The sequence below is a fragment of the Neofelis nebulosa genome, chromosome X, assembly GCF_028018385.1.
Source record: "Neofelis nebulosa isolate mNeoNeb1 chromosome X, mNeoNeb1.pri, whole genome shotgun sequence".
Taxonomy (NCBI): Eukaryota; Metazoa; Chordata; class Mammalia; order Carnivora; family Felidae; genus Neofelis; species Neofelis nebulosa.
This window is the reverse complement of record NC_080800.1, coordinates 82275521-82293640: the sequence shown is the minus strand read 5'-3', so window position 1 is coordinate 82293640 and position 18120 is coordinate 82275521. Positions and strand designations below refer to the sequence as shown.

The 18120-nt window shown below is 38.9% G+C and overlaps 1 protein-coding gene across 2 annotated transcripts in view; it reads left to right on the top strand.

Annotated features, from left to right (window-relative positions):
* The first annotated feature begins 9176 nt into the window (after positions 1-9176).
* Positions 9177-18120, top strand: part of LOC131502689 (nuclear RNA export factor 2-like) — a 45567-nt gene continuing 36623 nt past the window's right edge. For both annotated transcript variants that reach the window (XM_058713587.1, XM_058713586.1), the window contains exon 1: positions 9177-9272. In XM_058713587.1, coding sequence (XP_058569570.1) covers positions 9203-9272 — 70 coding nt within the window. In that variant the 5' untranslated portion in view covers positions 9177-9202. The remainder of the gene's footprint in view (positions 9273-18120) is intronic.

The window sequence follows — 18120 nt, the reverse complement described above, 5'->3', positions numbered from 1 at the left end:
ATATACACATAATTGGTATCCCAGAGAAGGAAGAGAGAGGGAAAGGTGCTGAAGGTATACTTGAAGGAATAATAGCTGAGAACTTCCCTGAACTGGGGGAGGAAAAAGGCATTGAAATCCAAGAGGCACAGAGAACTCCCTTCAGATATAAATTGAATCGATCTTCTGCAGGACATATCATAGTGAAACTGACAAAATACAAGGATAAAGAGAAAATTCTGAAAGCAGCAAGGGATAAACGTGCCCTCACATATAAAGGGAGACCTATAAGACTCGTGACTGATCTCTCTTTTGAAACTTGGCAGGCCAGAAAGGATTGGCACGAGATCTTCAATGTGCTGAACAGAAAAAAATATGCAGCCGAGAATCCTTTATCCAGCAAGTCTGTCATTTAGAATAGAAGGAGAGATAAAGGTCTTCCCAAATAATCAAAAACTGAAGGAATTTGTCACCACTAAACCAGCCCTACAAGAGATCCTAAGGGGGATCCTGTGAGACAAAGTACCAGAGACATCGCTACAAGCATAAAACATACAGACATCACAATGACTCTAAACCCGTATCTTTCTATAATAACACTGAATGTTAATGGATTAAATGCGCCAACCAAAAGACATAGGGTATCAGAATGGATAAAAAAAACAAGACCCATCTATTTGCTGTCTACAAGAGACTCATTTTAGATCTGAGGACACCTTTAGATTGAGAGTGAGGGGATGGAGAACTATTTATCATGCTACTGGAAGCCAAAAGAAAGCTGGAGTAGCCATACTTATATCAGACAAACTAGACTTTAAATTAAAGGCTGTAACAAGAGATGAAGAAGGGCATTATATAATAATTACAGGGTCTATCCATCAGGAAGAGCTAACAATTATAAATGTCTATGCGCCGAATACCAGAGCCCCCAAATATATAAAACAATTACTCCTAAACATAAGCAAACTTATTGATAAGAATGTGGTCATTGCAGGGGACTTTAACACCCCACTTACAGAAATGGATAGATCATCTAGACACACGGTCAATAAAGAAACAAGGGCCCTGAATGATACATTGGATCAGATGGACTTGACAGATATATTTAGAACTCTGCATCCCAAAGCAACAGAATATACTTTCTTCTCGAGTGCACATGGAACATTCTCCAAGATAGATCATATACTGGGTCACAAAACAGCCCTTCATAAGTATACAAGAATTGAAATTATACCATGAATAGTTTTAGACCACAATGCTATGAAGCTTGAAATCAACCACAGGAAAAAGTCTGGAAAACCTCCAAAAGCATGGAGGTTAAAGAACACCCTACTAACGAATGAGTGGGTCAACCAGGCAATTAGAGAAGAAATTAAAAAATATATGGAAACAAACGAAAATGAAAATACAACAATCCAAACGCTTTGGGACGCAGCGAAGGCAGTCCTGAGAGGAAAATACATCACAATCCAGGCCTATCTCAAGAAACAAGAAAAATCCCAAATACAAAATCTAACAGCACACCTAAAGGAAATAGAAGCAGAACAGCAAAGGCAGCCTAAACCCAGCAGAAGAAGAGAAATAGTAAAGATCAGAGCAGAAATAAACAATATAGAATCTAAAAAACTGTAGAGCAGATCAACGAAACCAAGAGTTGTTTTTTTGAAAAAATTAACAAAATTGACAAACCTCTAGCCAGGCTTCCCAAAAAGAAAAGGGAGATGACCCAAATAGATAAAATCATGAATGAAAATGGGATTATTAAAACCAATCCCTCAGAGATACAAACAATTATCAGGGAATACTATGAAAAATTATATGCCAACAAATTGGACAACCTGGAAGAAATGGACAAATTCCTAAACACCCACACTCTTCCAAAACTCAATCAGGAGGAAATAGAAAGCTTGAACAGACCCATAACCAGCGAAGAAATTGAATCGGTTATCAAAAATCTCCCAACAAATAAGAGTCCAGGACCAGATGGCTTCCCAGGGGAGTTCTACCAGACGTTTAAAGCAGAGATAATACCTATCCTTCTCAAGCTATTCCAAGAAATAGAAAGGGAAGGAAAACTTCCAGACTCATTCTATGAAGCCAGTATCACTTTGATTCCTAAACCAGACAGAGACCCAGTAAAAAAAGAGAACTACAGGCCAATATCCCTGATGAATATGGATGCAAAAATTCTCAATAAGATATTAGCAAATCGAATTCAACAGCATATAAAAAGAATTATTCACCATGATCAAGTGGGATGCAGTGCTGGTTCAACATTCGCAAATCGATCAACGTGATACATCACATTAATAAAAGAAAAGAGAAAAACCATATGATCCTGTCAATAGATGCAGAAAAGGCATTTGACAAATTCAGCAACCTTTCTTAATGAAAACCCTCGAGAAAGTCGGGATAGAAGGAACGTACTTAAAGATCATAAAAGACATTCACAAAAAACCCACAGCTAACATCATCCTCAATGGGAAAAAACTGAGAGCTTTTTCCGTGAGATCAGGAACACGACAGGGATGTCCACTCTCACCGCTGTTGTTCAACATAGTGTTGGAAGTTCTAGCATCAGCAATCAGACAACAAAAGGAAATCAAAGGCATCAAAATTGGCAAAGATGAAGTTAAGCTTTCACTTTTTGCAGATGACATGATATTATACATGGAAAATCCGAAAGACTCCACCAAAAGTCTGCTAGAACTGATACATGAATTTAGCAAAGTTGCAGGATACAAAATCAATGTACAGAAATCACTTGCATTCTTATACACTAACAATGAAGCAACAGAAAGACAAATAAAGAAACTGATCCCATTCACAATTGCACCAAGAAGCATAAAATACCTAGGGATAAACCTAACCAAAGATGTAAAAGATCTGTATGCTGAAAACTATAGAAAGCTTATGAAGGAAACTGACGAAGATATACAGAAATGGAAAGACATTCCCTGCTCATGGATTGGAAGAATAAATATTGTCAAAATATTGTCAATACTACCCAAAGCTATCTACACATTCAATGCAATCCCAATCGAAATTGCACCAGCATTTTTCTCAAAGCTAGAACAAGCAATCCTAAAATTCATATGGAACCACAAAAGGCCCCGAATAGCCAAAGTAACAGTGAAGAAGAAGACCAAAGCAGGAGGCATCACAATTCCAGACTTTAGCCTCTACTACAAGGCTGTAATCATGAAGACAGCATGGGATTGGCACAAAAACAGACACATAGACCAATGGAATCGAATAGAAACCCCAGAACTAGACCCACCAACATATGACCAACTAATCTTTGACAAAGCAGGAAAGAACATCCAATAGAAATAGACAAGTCTTTTTAACAAATGGTGCTGGGAGAACTGGACAGAAACATGCAGAAGGTTGAAACTAGACCACTTTCTCACACCATTCACAAAAATAAACTCAAAATGGATAAAGGACCTGAATGTGAGACAGGAAACCATCAAAACCCTAGAGGAGAAAGCAGGAAAAGACCTCTCTGACCTCAGCTGTAGCAATTTCTTACTTGACACATCCCCAAAGGCAAGGGAATTAAAACCGAAAATGAACTACTGGGACTTTATGAAGATAAAAAGCTTCTGCACTGCAAAGGAAACAACCAACAAAACAAAAAGGCAGCCAACGGAATGGGAAAAGATATTTGCAAATGACATATTGGACAAAGGGCTAGTATCCAAAATCTATACAGAGCTCACCAAACTCCACACCCAAAAAACAAATAACCCAGTGAAGAAATGGGCAGAAAACATGAATAGACACTTCTCTAAAGAAGACATCCAGATGGCCAACAGGCACATGAAAAGATGTTCAACGTCGCTCCTTATCAGGGAAATACAAATCAAAACCACACTCAGATATCACCTCACGCCAGTCAGAGTGGCCAAAATGAACAAATCAGGAGACTGTAGATGCTGGCGAGGATGTGGAGAAACGGGAACCCTCTTGCACTGTTGGTGCGAATGCAAATTGGTGCAGCCGCTCTGGAAAGCAGTGTGGAGGTTCCTCAAAAAATTAAAAGTAGACCTACCCTATGACCCAGGAATAGCACTGCTAGGAATTTACCCAAGGGATACAGGAGTACTGATGCATAGGGGCACTTGTACCCCAATGTTTATAGCAGCACTCTCAACAATAGCCAAATTATGGAAAGAGTCGAAATGTCCATCAACTCCTGAATGGATAAAGAAATTGTGGTTTATATACACAATGGAGTACTACAGGGCAATGAGAAAGAACGAAATATGGCCCTTTGTAGCAACGTGGATGGGACTGGAGAGTGTGATGCTAAGTGAAATAAGCCATACAGAGAAAGACAGATACCATATGGTTTCACTCTTATGTGGATCCTGAGAAAGTTAACAGAAACCCATGGGCGAGGGGAAGGAAAAAAAAAGAGGTTAGAGTGGAAGAGAGCCAAAGCATTAGAGACTCTTAAAAACTGAATACAAACTGAGGGTTGATGGACGGTGGGAGGGAGGTGACGGCGGGTGATGGGTATTGAGGAGGGCACCTTTTGGGATGAGCACTGGGTGTTGTATGGAAACCAATTTGACAATAAATTTCATATATTGAAAAAAAAGAAATTTTAATTATGGGTGTAATTTTTTCTATTTGTGTTTTCAATGTAGATGTAATTTTTTCTATTTCCATGCTGTGGAAGTCCTCAGGAATAAGCTCATTATCTGTAGCTGTTGAATTATACATTATGTTGGGGAAGGGGAGCATATTGAGCACTTCGACACTGAGCATTATCTACAACTGGTTCTCTTCTTTCCCATTGCTTGACACTGACAGTAAAGTTAGTTCAAGTTAAATAATAAATTTCTTAAAGGAACAAAGAAAACATGTTTTGATTACAATTTCTATAAAGATATCTCCACATCTGATTAATTCCCTTGTATAATGTTATCAGGTAGTCAATTTTACTTTCTGAAAGTAAATTCATACTTCTAGTTCAGTTGTACCTATTTGTTTTGAACCAAAAGAATTTGAGTATTTATGTTTAATTTAACTGATCACAACTGTTATTCCCCTTTCCCATCTTTCTGTGTTAGGTAAAGCCACTCCTCCAAAAGCCACTAGCACTAACCTCCAAAATGTTCACCACAAAACAGAAATCTAAAAGAAGTAAGAGTTGTTCCCAGTAAATCTTGCCAAATAATGTTCAAAAAGAATAGTTTATCAATCTGATTCACCTAAATAAATTCAGCACCTGATAAATGCAGTGCATAAACTGCCTAGCACATGTAAGCTGTGTTCATATAGATGTTTATCCACAGGCTTAGCCCTCTCCCCAGTGTACATTTTAGAGAGTGCTGACAGGCACCCATTGATGTAACTAATTCTTTTAATCCTAAAAATTCCTGGTAGTAATTTCAGAGAAAAAAATAAATTATATGACTATCAAGTCTGACAGGAGAAAATCTGATTTTTCTGAGGAAAAGCTATAATTAGAACTATAGTGTTTGTCTTTGAAAGACAACTGATCTGAACAACTTTTACTGAAAGGTGAAAGAAGCTGATCTCAATCACCATCAACATGTGTAATTCTCATTTGAGCATAAATAGGCTAGATTTAATTCTTCTGTGTCTTAGACCGTGATTCATCTATCTATAGATAATTATAGAAACTAAGGTTGGGACAAGCATCAGGTCTTGATGTCAGATTCCATCCTGTGACTGTATATAGATGCTTCCTAAATCCAATTTGAAGTGTTATAATAGGTTCTATTGTAAATACATGGCTCCACTTTCATAACCTGCATTTACATGTGTCCCATAAATTTTCAAAATTATCTACAGTGCACCAATTTGCACAAGTATAGTCACTCAAAAAAATCACAACTTCCTTCAGTAATCTTAGAACTACAAACACACAGTCTGTTGTCCTTTCTAAAATATTCAAATTTACCCATGGTGCAAAATTTGGTCTGTTAAATTTTCTTCAGTTTATTTATGTAACTATGCTACATTACAAGGACCCAGCAAAATAATTCCATTGCTTTCATAGCATTAAGATTGCTTTCCAGCAAACTGGAAAGATCACATCAAATTGTCTGTGGATATACATACAAAGCTTCAGTTTTACACAAATCAGCAAAAATGGTATTCATAAAACTGCAAAAAAAACCTACATTGTATATTCTTCTTCCCCTCTCTCTGTTCTTTCTAGGAAAGCTAAAAGTATAAATGCAGTAATACCTAATTCAGATTCCACTCATTTTTAATTTTTGTAATTCAGGCAAGAGCCAGGCATGATTTTTAAACTCTGCAATATTTCTCTTTTGGGTTTTATTTAAAAGATGTTTTCAACTTGCATGTACCATTTTATACCACCTATTATATAAACAAATATTTCATATATTAATACATTTTTATTTCTGTATTAAAATAAATCTAAAGGCCTTAATTAGCTTCAACTTTCTTTGATTAGTTCTAGTAACTGGTAGTACTTGAAATTATTTCAATGGAATTTCCTCCATTATCTCAACTTTTGAGAAACTGTGGATGGCTTTCCAGATAGTCTGAATAAGGAAGATTGAATTAATATTAACTTTCTTTTGAGAATCTGGTGGGTGATCAGAACACAAACTCTGGATGGAGAGTTCCTGGGAGCAATCCTTGTCTTGATACATATAAATTCTGATTTTTTTTAATGTTTATTTATTTTTGAAAGAGAGAGAGCACACACCAACAGGGAAGGGGCAGATAGAGAGGGGGAGACACAGAATCTGAAGCAGGCTCCAGGCTCTGAGCTATCATCACAAATCCTGACATGGGGCTTGAACTCATGAATTGGGAGAGCATGACCTGAGCCGAAATCGGATGCTTAACTGACTGAGCCAGCTAGGTGCCCCTAAATTCTGATTTCTTAAGCAAGTGATTTAACACATCTGTGCTTCAACTTCCTCATCAATGAAAACTGGAATAATATAGTACCTACTCCATACAATTACCCCTATTAAATGAATTAACATTTAAGTCCTTGACATATAGTAATTATTATGCCTTTTTCTCAAATTCACAGCTAAAACTCACCTATTAGGTTTGCTCTCATTTCCTTTACACTTGAATAAAATTGTCACCAATGCTTACCTGTAACCACTCCTTACGCTTTTGAAGTAATCTGTACAATATGACAATTGTTATGGTTTTGTGGAGGACCTATTTCATTGTTATGTATTAACTTATGTGTTAAATTTCATATATTAGAAAAATAACATAGAATTAGCATATTAAAAAGGGATGAGGCAGGTAAAAGCCCAAGCTTGTGTGCTGAGGAAGGTCACTTGTCATCACCACCATCACTAGGGAGCCGAAAAATGTGGGCAATCAGATCTCCAGGTCTCATGAAGAGTATGTTCTCCTGAAACATGCAGATTGGGAGACACTTACTGTCATTGTGCCCAACTGTCAAAAAGCAGTGATCATCGTGGGTTCCTGAGGCTGTGGTCACGTGAATGTTGTCATCATGTGGACACTACAATTATGTGGCAAGCCCAAACCTACTGGTAATGTCAATACCATGGGCTTCTAAACCCTGAGTTTACCCGGTCTCTCTGGACCAGTTGCCACTATGATCATGTGGTAGATTCAGCTCTTCAAGTCACTACAGCATCATGGACTCCTAAATCCTGCCCATCACGTGTATTCTCACTGTCATGTGACCCTGTGTAGCTAATGGCATGTGGAAGCCTAAGCTCTGGAAGTCATGTGGGCATCCTGCTTCCAATGGTCAAATGGAATGCTATGGTCACATGTCCGGTTTAGTTGTCTCTATCACACAAGTTCATGGACTACCAAACTCTTCAGAGCTATGAGTCAGCAGCCATGCTGCTCCTACCATCACATGACAGGCAAAGCCCTTGCAGTCACGTGAACACTGCAGCTATCCAATCACTGTTGGTCGCTTATATCCGATTGTCACGTGAGGCTCAGCGTTCTCAGTCGCGCGAAAATCGAGGGCTCCTGAACCTGAGGTTGCTTAGATTTTTCCGCCAAACGGACCCTGCCAGTCAAGGCCCTGGAAGTCAGGTAGACCCCAACAGTTGTGGGTTACAGGGATCCTGCAGTCATGTGATCCCCCTACGGTCGTGTGCGAGTGTCTGTCTGTGCTTTTAAGTGTGTGAAGAATCTCCTGAAGTGTTATTCAACTTAGCTTTCTGAGAAGTCAGACCTATACACGCAGAAGTCTTTTAAAATTGTGGTTTGCACCCTGACAAATGGGAAACTTTTCGGGAGACTCTGGTTCAGGTCCCAGTGTTTCCCCCAACTTGTATACCGTGCCATGGCGAAAAGTACTCGGGTAGGTGGGGCAGCAGCAAGTACTAGATGTTTACTCGGAGAATTGAAACGAAAGGATGCGGCAGGGGTTCATGGACTGCTCTCAATGGCTACTCTCTAGAAACGCAGTGGGACCTCCTTCACGTTCCTCTTCCCCACCCCCACACCAAAGCCATACTCTTGATTATCGCCCTGCATATTAACTGTGTGTGCAGTGTAATGGATTCATCTGCCATCATCTGACCATATTGTTATCAAAGACCCCGGAGACCTCCTACATGCTAATTTGTATAGACAATTCCAAATCTGATTTTAATTTCTGTCTGTTACTTGATTCTCTAGAAAAGAGGGAAGGAGACTTCTTTTAAGAATTGGACATTTTTTTTAATAAAAGTGTGAAAGATCAAGTATAATCAAAAATATTTTTAAGTGTGAAAGTAGCCACTATATGAAGTTTTAAAATATATTTCTTATATTTATTTTGTAGTTCAGCCGTTTTTCAAAATACATATTGGGCACGTATGTTTTTGTGCTAGGACTTTCTAAATGGCTTAAACTAATCTAACCAGACACTATTAACTTCTGATTTTCCTCCTGATTTTCTATCCATTGCTTGTTAGACTCCTTGAAAACCCTCTCCCTCCCTCGTTTTCTTCATGTAGAAACAACAATTTATTTTAGAAAAGCATATTAAGTAAAATTACAGGTGAGACATTTCATAAAGACAATGTAGGTGTTAGTTAATGAGTTGAATTCAGCAAATAAAGGATTGTGTTTACATTTATGGAGTTTTTAAGTATTGTTTGATAGATGGTTAAAGAATATCTTCACGTGTAATATTTTTATCATAGTATATCCACTTTATTTTCTCTCTCATTTCAGCACTTCCAAGTTTGATCTACAAAACACTATGTCTGAAAGACAGCAACAACAAAAATGTGTTCTTCCATTAAAGAAATGTGAGACATACAGAAATGAAGGTAAAAAGATTTTTATATTGACATATTTTTAGGATAACTATGCTAATATGCAATTTGGTGTTTTTTTTTGTTTTTTTTTAATATATGAAATTTACTGTCAAATTGGTTTCCATACAACACCCAGTGCTCATCCCAAAAGGTGCCCTCCTCAATACCCATCACCCACCCTGCCCTCCCTCACACCCCCCATCAACCCTCAGTTTGTTCTGTTTTTTAAGAGTCTCTTATGCTTTGGCTCTCTCCCACTCTAACCTCTTTTTTTTTTTCCTTCCCCTCCCCCATGGGTTCCTGTTAAGTTTCTCAGGATCCACATAAGAGTGAAACCATATGGTATCTGTCTTTCTCTGTATGGCTTATTTCACTTAGCATCACACTCTCCAGTTCCATCCACGCTGCTACAAAAGGCCATATTTCATTTTTTCTCATTGCCACATAGTATTCCATTGTGTATATAAACCACAATTTCTTTATCCATTCATCAGTTGATGGACATTTAGGCTCTTTCCATAATTTGGCTATTGTTGAGAGTGCTGCTATAAACATTGGGGTACAAGTGCCCCTATGCATCAGTACTCCTGTATCCCTTGGATAAATTCCTAGCAGTGCTATTGCTGGGTCATAGGGTAGGTCTATTTTTAATTTTCTGAGGAACCTCCACACTGCTTTCCAGAGCGGCTGCACCAATTTGCATTCCCACCAACAGTGCAAGAGGGTTCCTGTTTCTCCACATCCTCTCCAGCATCTATAGTCTCCTGATTTCTTCATTTTGGCCACTCTGACTGGCGTGAGGTGGTATCTGAGTGTGGTTTTGATTTGTACTTCCCTGATAAGGAGCGACGTTGAACATCTTTTCATGTGCCTGTTGGCCATCCGGATGTCTTCTTTAGAGAAGTGTCTATTCATGTTTTCTGCCCATTTCTTCACTGGGTTATTTGTTTTTCGGGTGTGGAGTTTGATGACCTCTTTATAGATTTTGGATACTAGCCCTTTGTCCGATGTGTCATTTGCAAATATCTTTTCCCATTCCGTTGGTTGCCTTTTAGTTTTGTTGGTTGTTTCCTTTGCTGTGCAGAAGCTTTTTATCTTCATAAGGTCCCAGTAATTGACTTTTGCTTTTAATTCCCTTGCCTTTGGGGATGTGCTGAGTAAGAGATTGCTACGGCTGAGGTCAGAGACGTCTTTTCCTGCCTTCTCCTCTAATGTTTTGATGGTTTCCTGTCTCACATTCAGGTCCTTTATCCATTTTGAGTATATTTTTGTGAATGGGGTGAGAAAGTGGTCTAGTTTCAACCTTCTGCATGTTGCTGTCCAGTTCTCCCAGCACCATTTGTTAAAGAGACTGTCTTTTTTCCATTGGATGTTCTTTCCTGCTTTGTCAAAGATTAGTTGGCCATACGTTTGTGGGTCTAGTTCTGGGGTTTCCATTCTATTCCATTGGTCTATGTGTCTGTTTTTATGCCAATACCATGCTGTCTTGATGATTACAGCTTTGTAGTACAGGCTAAAGTCTGGGATTGTGATGCCTCCTGCTTTGGTCTTCTTCTTCAAAATCACTTTGGCTATTCGGGGCCTTTTGTGGTTCCATGTGAATTTTAGGATTGCTTGTTCTAGTTTCGAGAAGAATGCTGGTGCAATTTTGCTTGGGATTGCATTGAATGTGTAGATAGCTTTGGGTAGGATTGACATTTTGACAATATTTATTCTTCCAATCCATGAGCAGGGAATGTCTTTCCATTTCTTTATATCTTCTTCAATTTCCTTCATAAGCTTTCTATAGTTTTCAGCATACAGATCTTTTACATCTTTGGTTAGATTTATTCCTAGGTATTTTATGCTTCTTGGTGCAATTGTGAATGGGATCAGTTTCTTTATTTGTCTTTCTGTTGCTTCATTGTTAGTGTATAAGAATGCAACTGATTTCTGTACATTGATTTTGTATCCTGCAACTTTGCTGAATTCATGTATCAGCTCTAGCAGACTTTTGGTGGAGTCTATCGGATTTTCCATGTATAATATCATGTCATCTGCAAAAAGCGAAAGCTTGACTTCATCTTTGCCAATTTTGATGCCTTTGATTTCCTTTTGTTTTCTGATTGCTGATGCTAGAACTTCCAACACTATATTGAACAACAGCGGTGAGAGTGGGCATCCCTGTCGTGATCCTGATCTCAGGGAAAAAGCTCTCAGTTTTTCCCCATTGAGGATGATGTTAGCTGTGGGCTTTTCATAAATGGCTTTGATGATCTTTAAGTATGTTCCTTCTATCCCGACTTTCTCAAGGGTTTTTATTAAGAAAGGGTGCTGGATTTTGTCAAAGGTCTTTTCTGCATCGATTGACAGGATCATATGGTTCTTCTCTTTTTTTTTGTTAATGTGATGTATCACGTTGATCGATTTGCGAATGTTGAACCAGCCCTGCATCCCAGGAATGAATCCCACTTGATCATGGTGAATAATTCTTTTTATATGCTGTTGAATTCGATTTGCTAGTATCTTATTGAGAATTTTTGCATCCATATTCATCAGAGATATTGGCCTGTAGTTCTCTTTTTTTACTGGGTCTCTGTCTGGTTTAGGAATCAAAGTAATACTGGCTTCCTAGAATGAGTCTGGAAGTTTTCCTTCCCTTTCTATTTCTTGGAATAGCTTGAGAAGGATAGGTATTATCTCTGCTTTAAAAGTCTGGTAGAACTCCCCTGGGAAGCCATCTGGTCCTGGACTCTTATTTGTTGGGAGATTTTTGATAACCGATTCAATTTCGTCGCTGGTTATGGGTGTGTTCAAGCTTTCTATTTCCTCCTGATTGAGTTTTGGAAGAGTGTGGGTGTTTAGGAATTTGTCCATTTCTTCCAGGTTGTCCAATTTGTTGGCATATAATTTTTCATAGTATTCCCTGATAATTGTTTGTATCTCTGAGGGATTGGTTGTCATAATTCCATTTTCATTCATGATTTTATCTATTTGGGTCATCTCCCTTTTCTTTTTGAGAAGCCTGGCTAGAGGTTTATTAATTTTGTTTATTTTTTCAAAAAACCAACTCTTGGTTTCGTTGATCTGCTCTACAGTTTTTTTAGATTCTATATTGTTTATTTCTGCTCTGATCTTTATTATTTCTCTTCGTCTGCTGGGTTTAGGCTGCCTTTGCTGTTCTGCTTCTATTTCCTTTAGGTGTGCTGTTAGATTTTGTATTTGGGATTTTTCTTGTTTCTTGAGATAGGCCTGGATTGTGATGTATTTTCCTCTCAGGACTGCCTTCGCTGCGTCCCAAAGTGTTTGGATTGTTGTGTTTTCATTTTCGTTTGTTTCCATATATTTTTTAATTTCTTCTCTAATTGCCTGGTTGACCCACTTATTCGTTAGTAGGGTGTTCTTTAACCTCCATGCTTTTGGAGGTTTTCCAGACTCTTTCCTGTGGTTGATTTCAAGCTTCATAGCATTGTGGTCTGAAAGTATGCATGGTATAATTTCAATTCTTGTAAACTTATGAAGGACTGTTTTGTGACCCAGTATATGATCTATCTTGGAGAATGTTCCATGTGCACTCGAGAAGAAAGTATATTCTGTTGCTTTGGGATGCAGAGTTCTAAATATATCTGTCAAGTCCATCTGATCCAATGTGTCATTCAGGGCCCTTGTTTCTTTATTGACCGTGTGTCTAGATGATCTATCCATTTCTGTAAGTGGGGTGTTAAAGTCCCCTGCAATGACCACATTCTTATCAATAAGGTTGCTTATGTTTATGAGTAACTGTTTTATATATCTGGGGGCTCCGGTATTTGGCGCATAGACATTTATAATTGTTAGCTCTTCCTGATGGATAGACCCTGTAATTATTATATAATGCCCTTCTTCATCTCTTGTTACAGCCTTTAATTTAAAGTGTAGTTTGTCTGATATAAGTATGGCTACTCCAGCTTTCTTTTGGCTTCCAGTAGCATGATAAATAGTTCTCCATCCCCTCACTCTCAATCTAAAGGTGTCCTCAGATCTAAAATGAGTCTCTTGTAGACAGCAAATAGATGGGTCTTGTTTTTTTATCCATTCTGATACCCTATGTCTTTTGGTGGGTACATTTAGTCCATTTACATTCAGTGTTATTATAGAAAGATATGGGTTTAGAGTCATTGTGATGTCTGTAGGTTTCATGCTTATAGCGATGTCTCTGGTACTTTGTCTCACAGGATCCCCCTTAGGATCTCTTCTGGGGCTGGTTTCGTGGTGACAAATTCCTTCAGTTTTTGTTTGTTTGGGAAGACCTTTATCTCTCCTTCTATTCTAAATGACAGACTTCCTGGATAAAGGATTCTCGGCTGCATATTTTTCTGTTCATCACATTGAATATCTCCTGCCATTCTTTTCTGGCCTGCCAAGTTTCAGTAGAGAGATCGGTCACGAGTCTTATAGATCTCCCTTTATATGTTAGAGCATGTTTCTCCCTTTCTGCTTTCAGAATTTTCTTTATCCTTGTATTTTGCCAGTTTCACTATGATATGTCGTGCAGAAGATCGATTCAAGTTACGTCTGAAGGGAGTTCTTTGTGTCTCTTGGATTTCAATGCCTTTTTCCTCCCCCAGTTCAGGGAAGTTCTCAGCTATAATTTCTTCAAGTACCCCTTCAGCACCTTTCCCTCTCTCTTCCTCCTCTGGGATACCAATTATGCGTATATTATTTCTTTTTAGTGTATCACTTAGTTCTCTAATTTTCCCCTCATACTCCTGGATTTTTTTATCTCTCTTTCTCTCAGCTTCCTCTTTTTCCATAACTTTATCTTCTAGTTCACCTATTCTCTCCTCTGCCTCTTCAATCCGAGGTGTCGTGGTTTCCATTTTGTTTTGCATTTCGTTTAAAGCGTTTTTCAGCTCCTCGTGACTGTTCCTTAGTCCCTTGATCTCTGTAGCAAGAGATTCTCTGCTGTCCTGTATACTGTTTTCAAGCCCAGCGATTAATTTTATGACTATTATTCTAAATTCACTTTCTGTTATATTATTTAAATCCTTTTTGATCAGTTCATTAGCTGTTGTTATTTCCTGGAGATTCTTCTGAGGGGAATTCTTCCGTTTGGTCATTTTGGATAGTCCCTGGAGCGGTGAGGACCTGCAGGGCACTTCCCCTGTGCTGTGGTGTATAACTGGAGTTGGTGGGCGGGGCCACAGTCCGACCTGATGTCTGCCCCCAGCCCACCACTGGGGCCACAGTCAGACTGGTGTGTGCCTTCTCTTCCACTCTCCTAGGGTCGGGATTCACTGTGGGGTGGCGTGGCCTGTCTGGGCTACTTGCACACTGCCAGGCTTGTGGTGCTGGGGATCTGGCATATTAGCTGGGGTGGGTAGGCAAGGTGCACGGAGGCAGGAGGGGCAGGCTTAGCTCGCTTCTCCTTAGGTGATCCACTTCAGGAGGGGCCCTGTGGCAGCAGGATGGAGTCAGATCCGCTGCTGGAGGTTTGGCTCCGCAGAAGCACAGAGTTGGGTGTTTCCGCAGAGTGAGCAAGTTCCCTGGCAGGAACTGGTTCTCTTTGGGATTTTGGCTAGGGGATGGGCGGGGGAGATGGCGCTGGCGAGCGCCTTTGTTCCCCACCAAGCTGAGCTCTGCCGTCCGGGGGCTCAGCAGCTCTCCCTCCCTTTGTCCTCTAGCCTTCCCGCTTTCTGAGCAGAGCTGTTAACTTATGACCTCCCAGACGCTAAGTCGCGCTTGCTGTTGGAACACAGTCCGTCCGGCCCCTCCGCTTTTGCCAGCCCGACTCGGGGGCTCTGCTTGGCCGGCGAGCCACCCCTCCGCCCCGGCTCCCTCCTGCCAGTCCATGGAGTGCGCACCGCCTCGCTGCCCTTCCTACCCTCTTCCGTGGGCCTCTCGTCTGCGCTTGGCTCAGGAGACTCCGTTCTGCTAATCCTCTGGCGGTTTTCTGGGTTCTTTAGGCAGGTGTAGGTGGAATCTAAGTGATCAGCAGGACACGCGGTGAGCCCAGTGTCCTCCTACGCCGCCATCTTCCGGAACTCTCTCCGCTAATATGCGATTTGAATATCAAAGAGAGAGGTAGTGTTAGCCCATTCAGGCTGCTATAACAGAACATCATGGAGTTTACAAGTGGAAGAGTTGAAAGTGAGCCAATTCATACTATATTTTACAGAACCAAATCTTTTTGCTATTGTAAATGATATATTCACAATGAAATATTATTTTCTGTTTGTTATAATTCTTTTGTGTATATTAGTATTACATCCAATAACTTGGTTAATCTCTATTCTTTTAATTTTCTGTAGATTCTCTTCAGTCTTTTATGAAGATGGTTTTGTTTCTTCACTATTACACACTTAATAATTTATGTATACGTGTGTGTATGTATTTATTTTGGTTACTGCACTCACTCACTGCCTAGGAGACTCAGTAAGATGTTGAACAGAACTGATTATATGAGTGGTCTTTGCCTCTTGATTTAATATGGAATGCTTTTAATGTTTCACTATCATGTATGGTGTTTGTTCTAGTTTAAAAAAAAACCTTTTATCTGTTTAAAGAAATATCTCTCTATTCCTGGCTAGCTGAGAATTGTTGTTGCTTAATCTTGATTGGTTATTGGATTTTATGGTATGCCTTTTCCCCTGAAATCTTTGTGATGATTATCCTTTTCCTGCTCCTTTATCTTATTAATGTGTTGGATTATATTATGGATCTCCTAATGTTAATCTGACATTGCAAGCTTGGGATAAACACAACTTCATAATGTTGTATTATCTGTTTTAGCCATTGCTGGATTTGGTTTGCTATTATTTCTAATTTTTTGCATTTCTATAGCTAATTAGGATTGAACAGTAATTTTGCCTTTTCATTCATTTTTGTCAAGAATCTGCTTTCTATTAAAAAAGAATACTCTTTAGGGATGCCTGGGTGGCTCAGTCAGTTGTGTGTCTGACTTTGACTCAGGTTATGATCTCCCATTCATGGATTTGAGCCCTGTGGCGGGCTCTGTGCTGACAACTCAGAGCCTAGAGCCTGATTTGTATTCTGTCTCCCTCTCTGTCTGCCCCTCCCCTGCTTGTCCTCTGTCTCTCAAAAAAATAAGATAAAACGTTAAAGAAATTTAAAAAAGAATACTCTTTATATTATTATTTTCTATTTCTTGAATTTAAAATAATATTTTATTACATGTGAAAATTATTTGAAATTCTACATGTCCAGGGCATACATAAAGTTATATTAGAACACAGCTTTTGGCCAACAGCAACAGATTTGACTAGCTCCATCAAAGAGTGAAATGTCGGCAGAGCCTCAAATATTTATGAACTGATCCTTTCCAGGAAAAGTTTCTTGAACTCTGGCTTAGAGCAAGTGTTCTTAAAGCTAGTGCACAGTAACTGGTAAGTGGTTGGAAGTGCCTTTGGCTAAGCCCAGGAAGACTGTAGGGTCTTTTCTCAGGAATCCATTTGTTTATGGTGTGGCTTAGTTGCGGGAACTGATTTTTCAACCATTGAAATATGTAAAAGCCATTATTAGCTTACAGGGCCCACAGAAACAGGCAACAAGATAGGTTTGGTCCATGGACCAGTTTGCCAATTCCCTGCTCTATGTTAATGGAACCACTAGGTCTCCAAAACATCACTGAGTCAAAGATCAGCAAATGAGATGGAAGTCATTCTTAGGATTTTCTGGCAAGCCTAAACCAAAAAACTGATACTTTAACACAGTGGTTTTCAATCTTGGTTGCACACTGCAGTCATGTGGAGAGTTTTAAAAATGTAGTTGCCTAGTCTGATTCCAATTCTGCTTAAAGTGTTATAGGTGTAGCCTGGTGCTAGTAAGTTTTTTCAATCTCCCTTAGTGGCTTTAGCATGTGAACGAGGTTCAGAACTATCTGAATGATTTAAATGATGAGAGAGCAAGTATTTAAAAATATTTAATTTGAAAATATATACTTGTGGTTTTAGAACAATAATATTACATTAATAAATACATATATCATGGAAACAGTAATAAATACATAGTTATGCTGGAGATATGAAGTAAAAATTCCCATGTAAGAAAGAGAGAAGAATCTCTTTTTTTAAAAAAGAAAGGAAATGGGAAAATACAGTGGGAAATCAGGGATCACCTGTGGTGGGTCAGGAAGGAAGCTAAACCAGTGGCAAGGCCAGAACAAGGTGTAGGTGAAAGCCAAGCACCCACAAGCACAATGAAGAATGGCAGTGAAGCTTTCTTTGCAGGAGACAGTCACAATCCAAGGTAAAGGTGGAAGAGACAGAACAAATTCAGTAAATTAAATTATTTTCACTAAGGGAATAAAAAAAATAGAAAAGGCTGAACAGGACCTGAAGATAATATTTTTAGAGAGATAAAGGAGTGGTAAAGGAAGAAGTTATATCATTATAAAATAATAGAAAACTGATCAAGAAAAATTGCTAATTTAATATAAATACTTTGACTTCTTCCTGATATCTCATTAAAACAATATCAAAGGTAAACAGGTACATACAATGGGATATTACTCAGCAATTAAAAAGACAAAAGCATGGGTGAATCTCAAAAACATTATGCTGACTTGAAGAAGCCAGAGACAAAGGCATACAGGATGTATGATTCCATTTACATGAGATTCTAGAGCAGGCAAAACTAATATATAGTGACAGAATGCAGATCAAGGTTTACATGGAGCTAAGAGATGAAGAGACTAATTGGGAACCTCTTAAAGTGTGGAATATGCTTTATATCTTGATCAAGGTGGTGGCTAACTCTAATCGCTGATTTTTACATGTAAGTAGTTTGGGATCAGGATAAATTGGGTGAATCACCCAAAGTGTTGCAGCTTATTAATCACAGAGAAGGAAGGGGGATCTGATTATAAATAATAAATTATTTC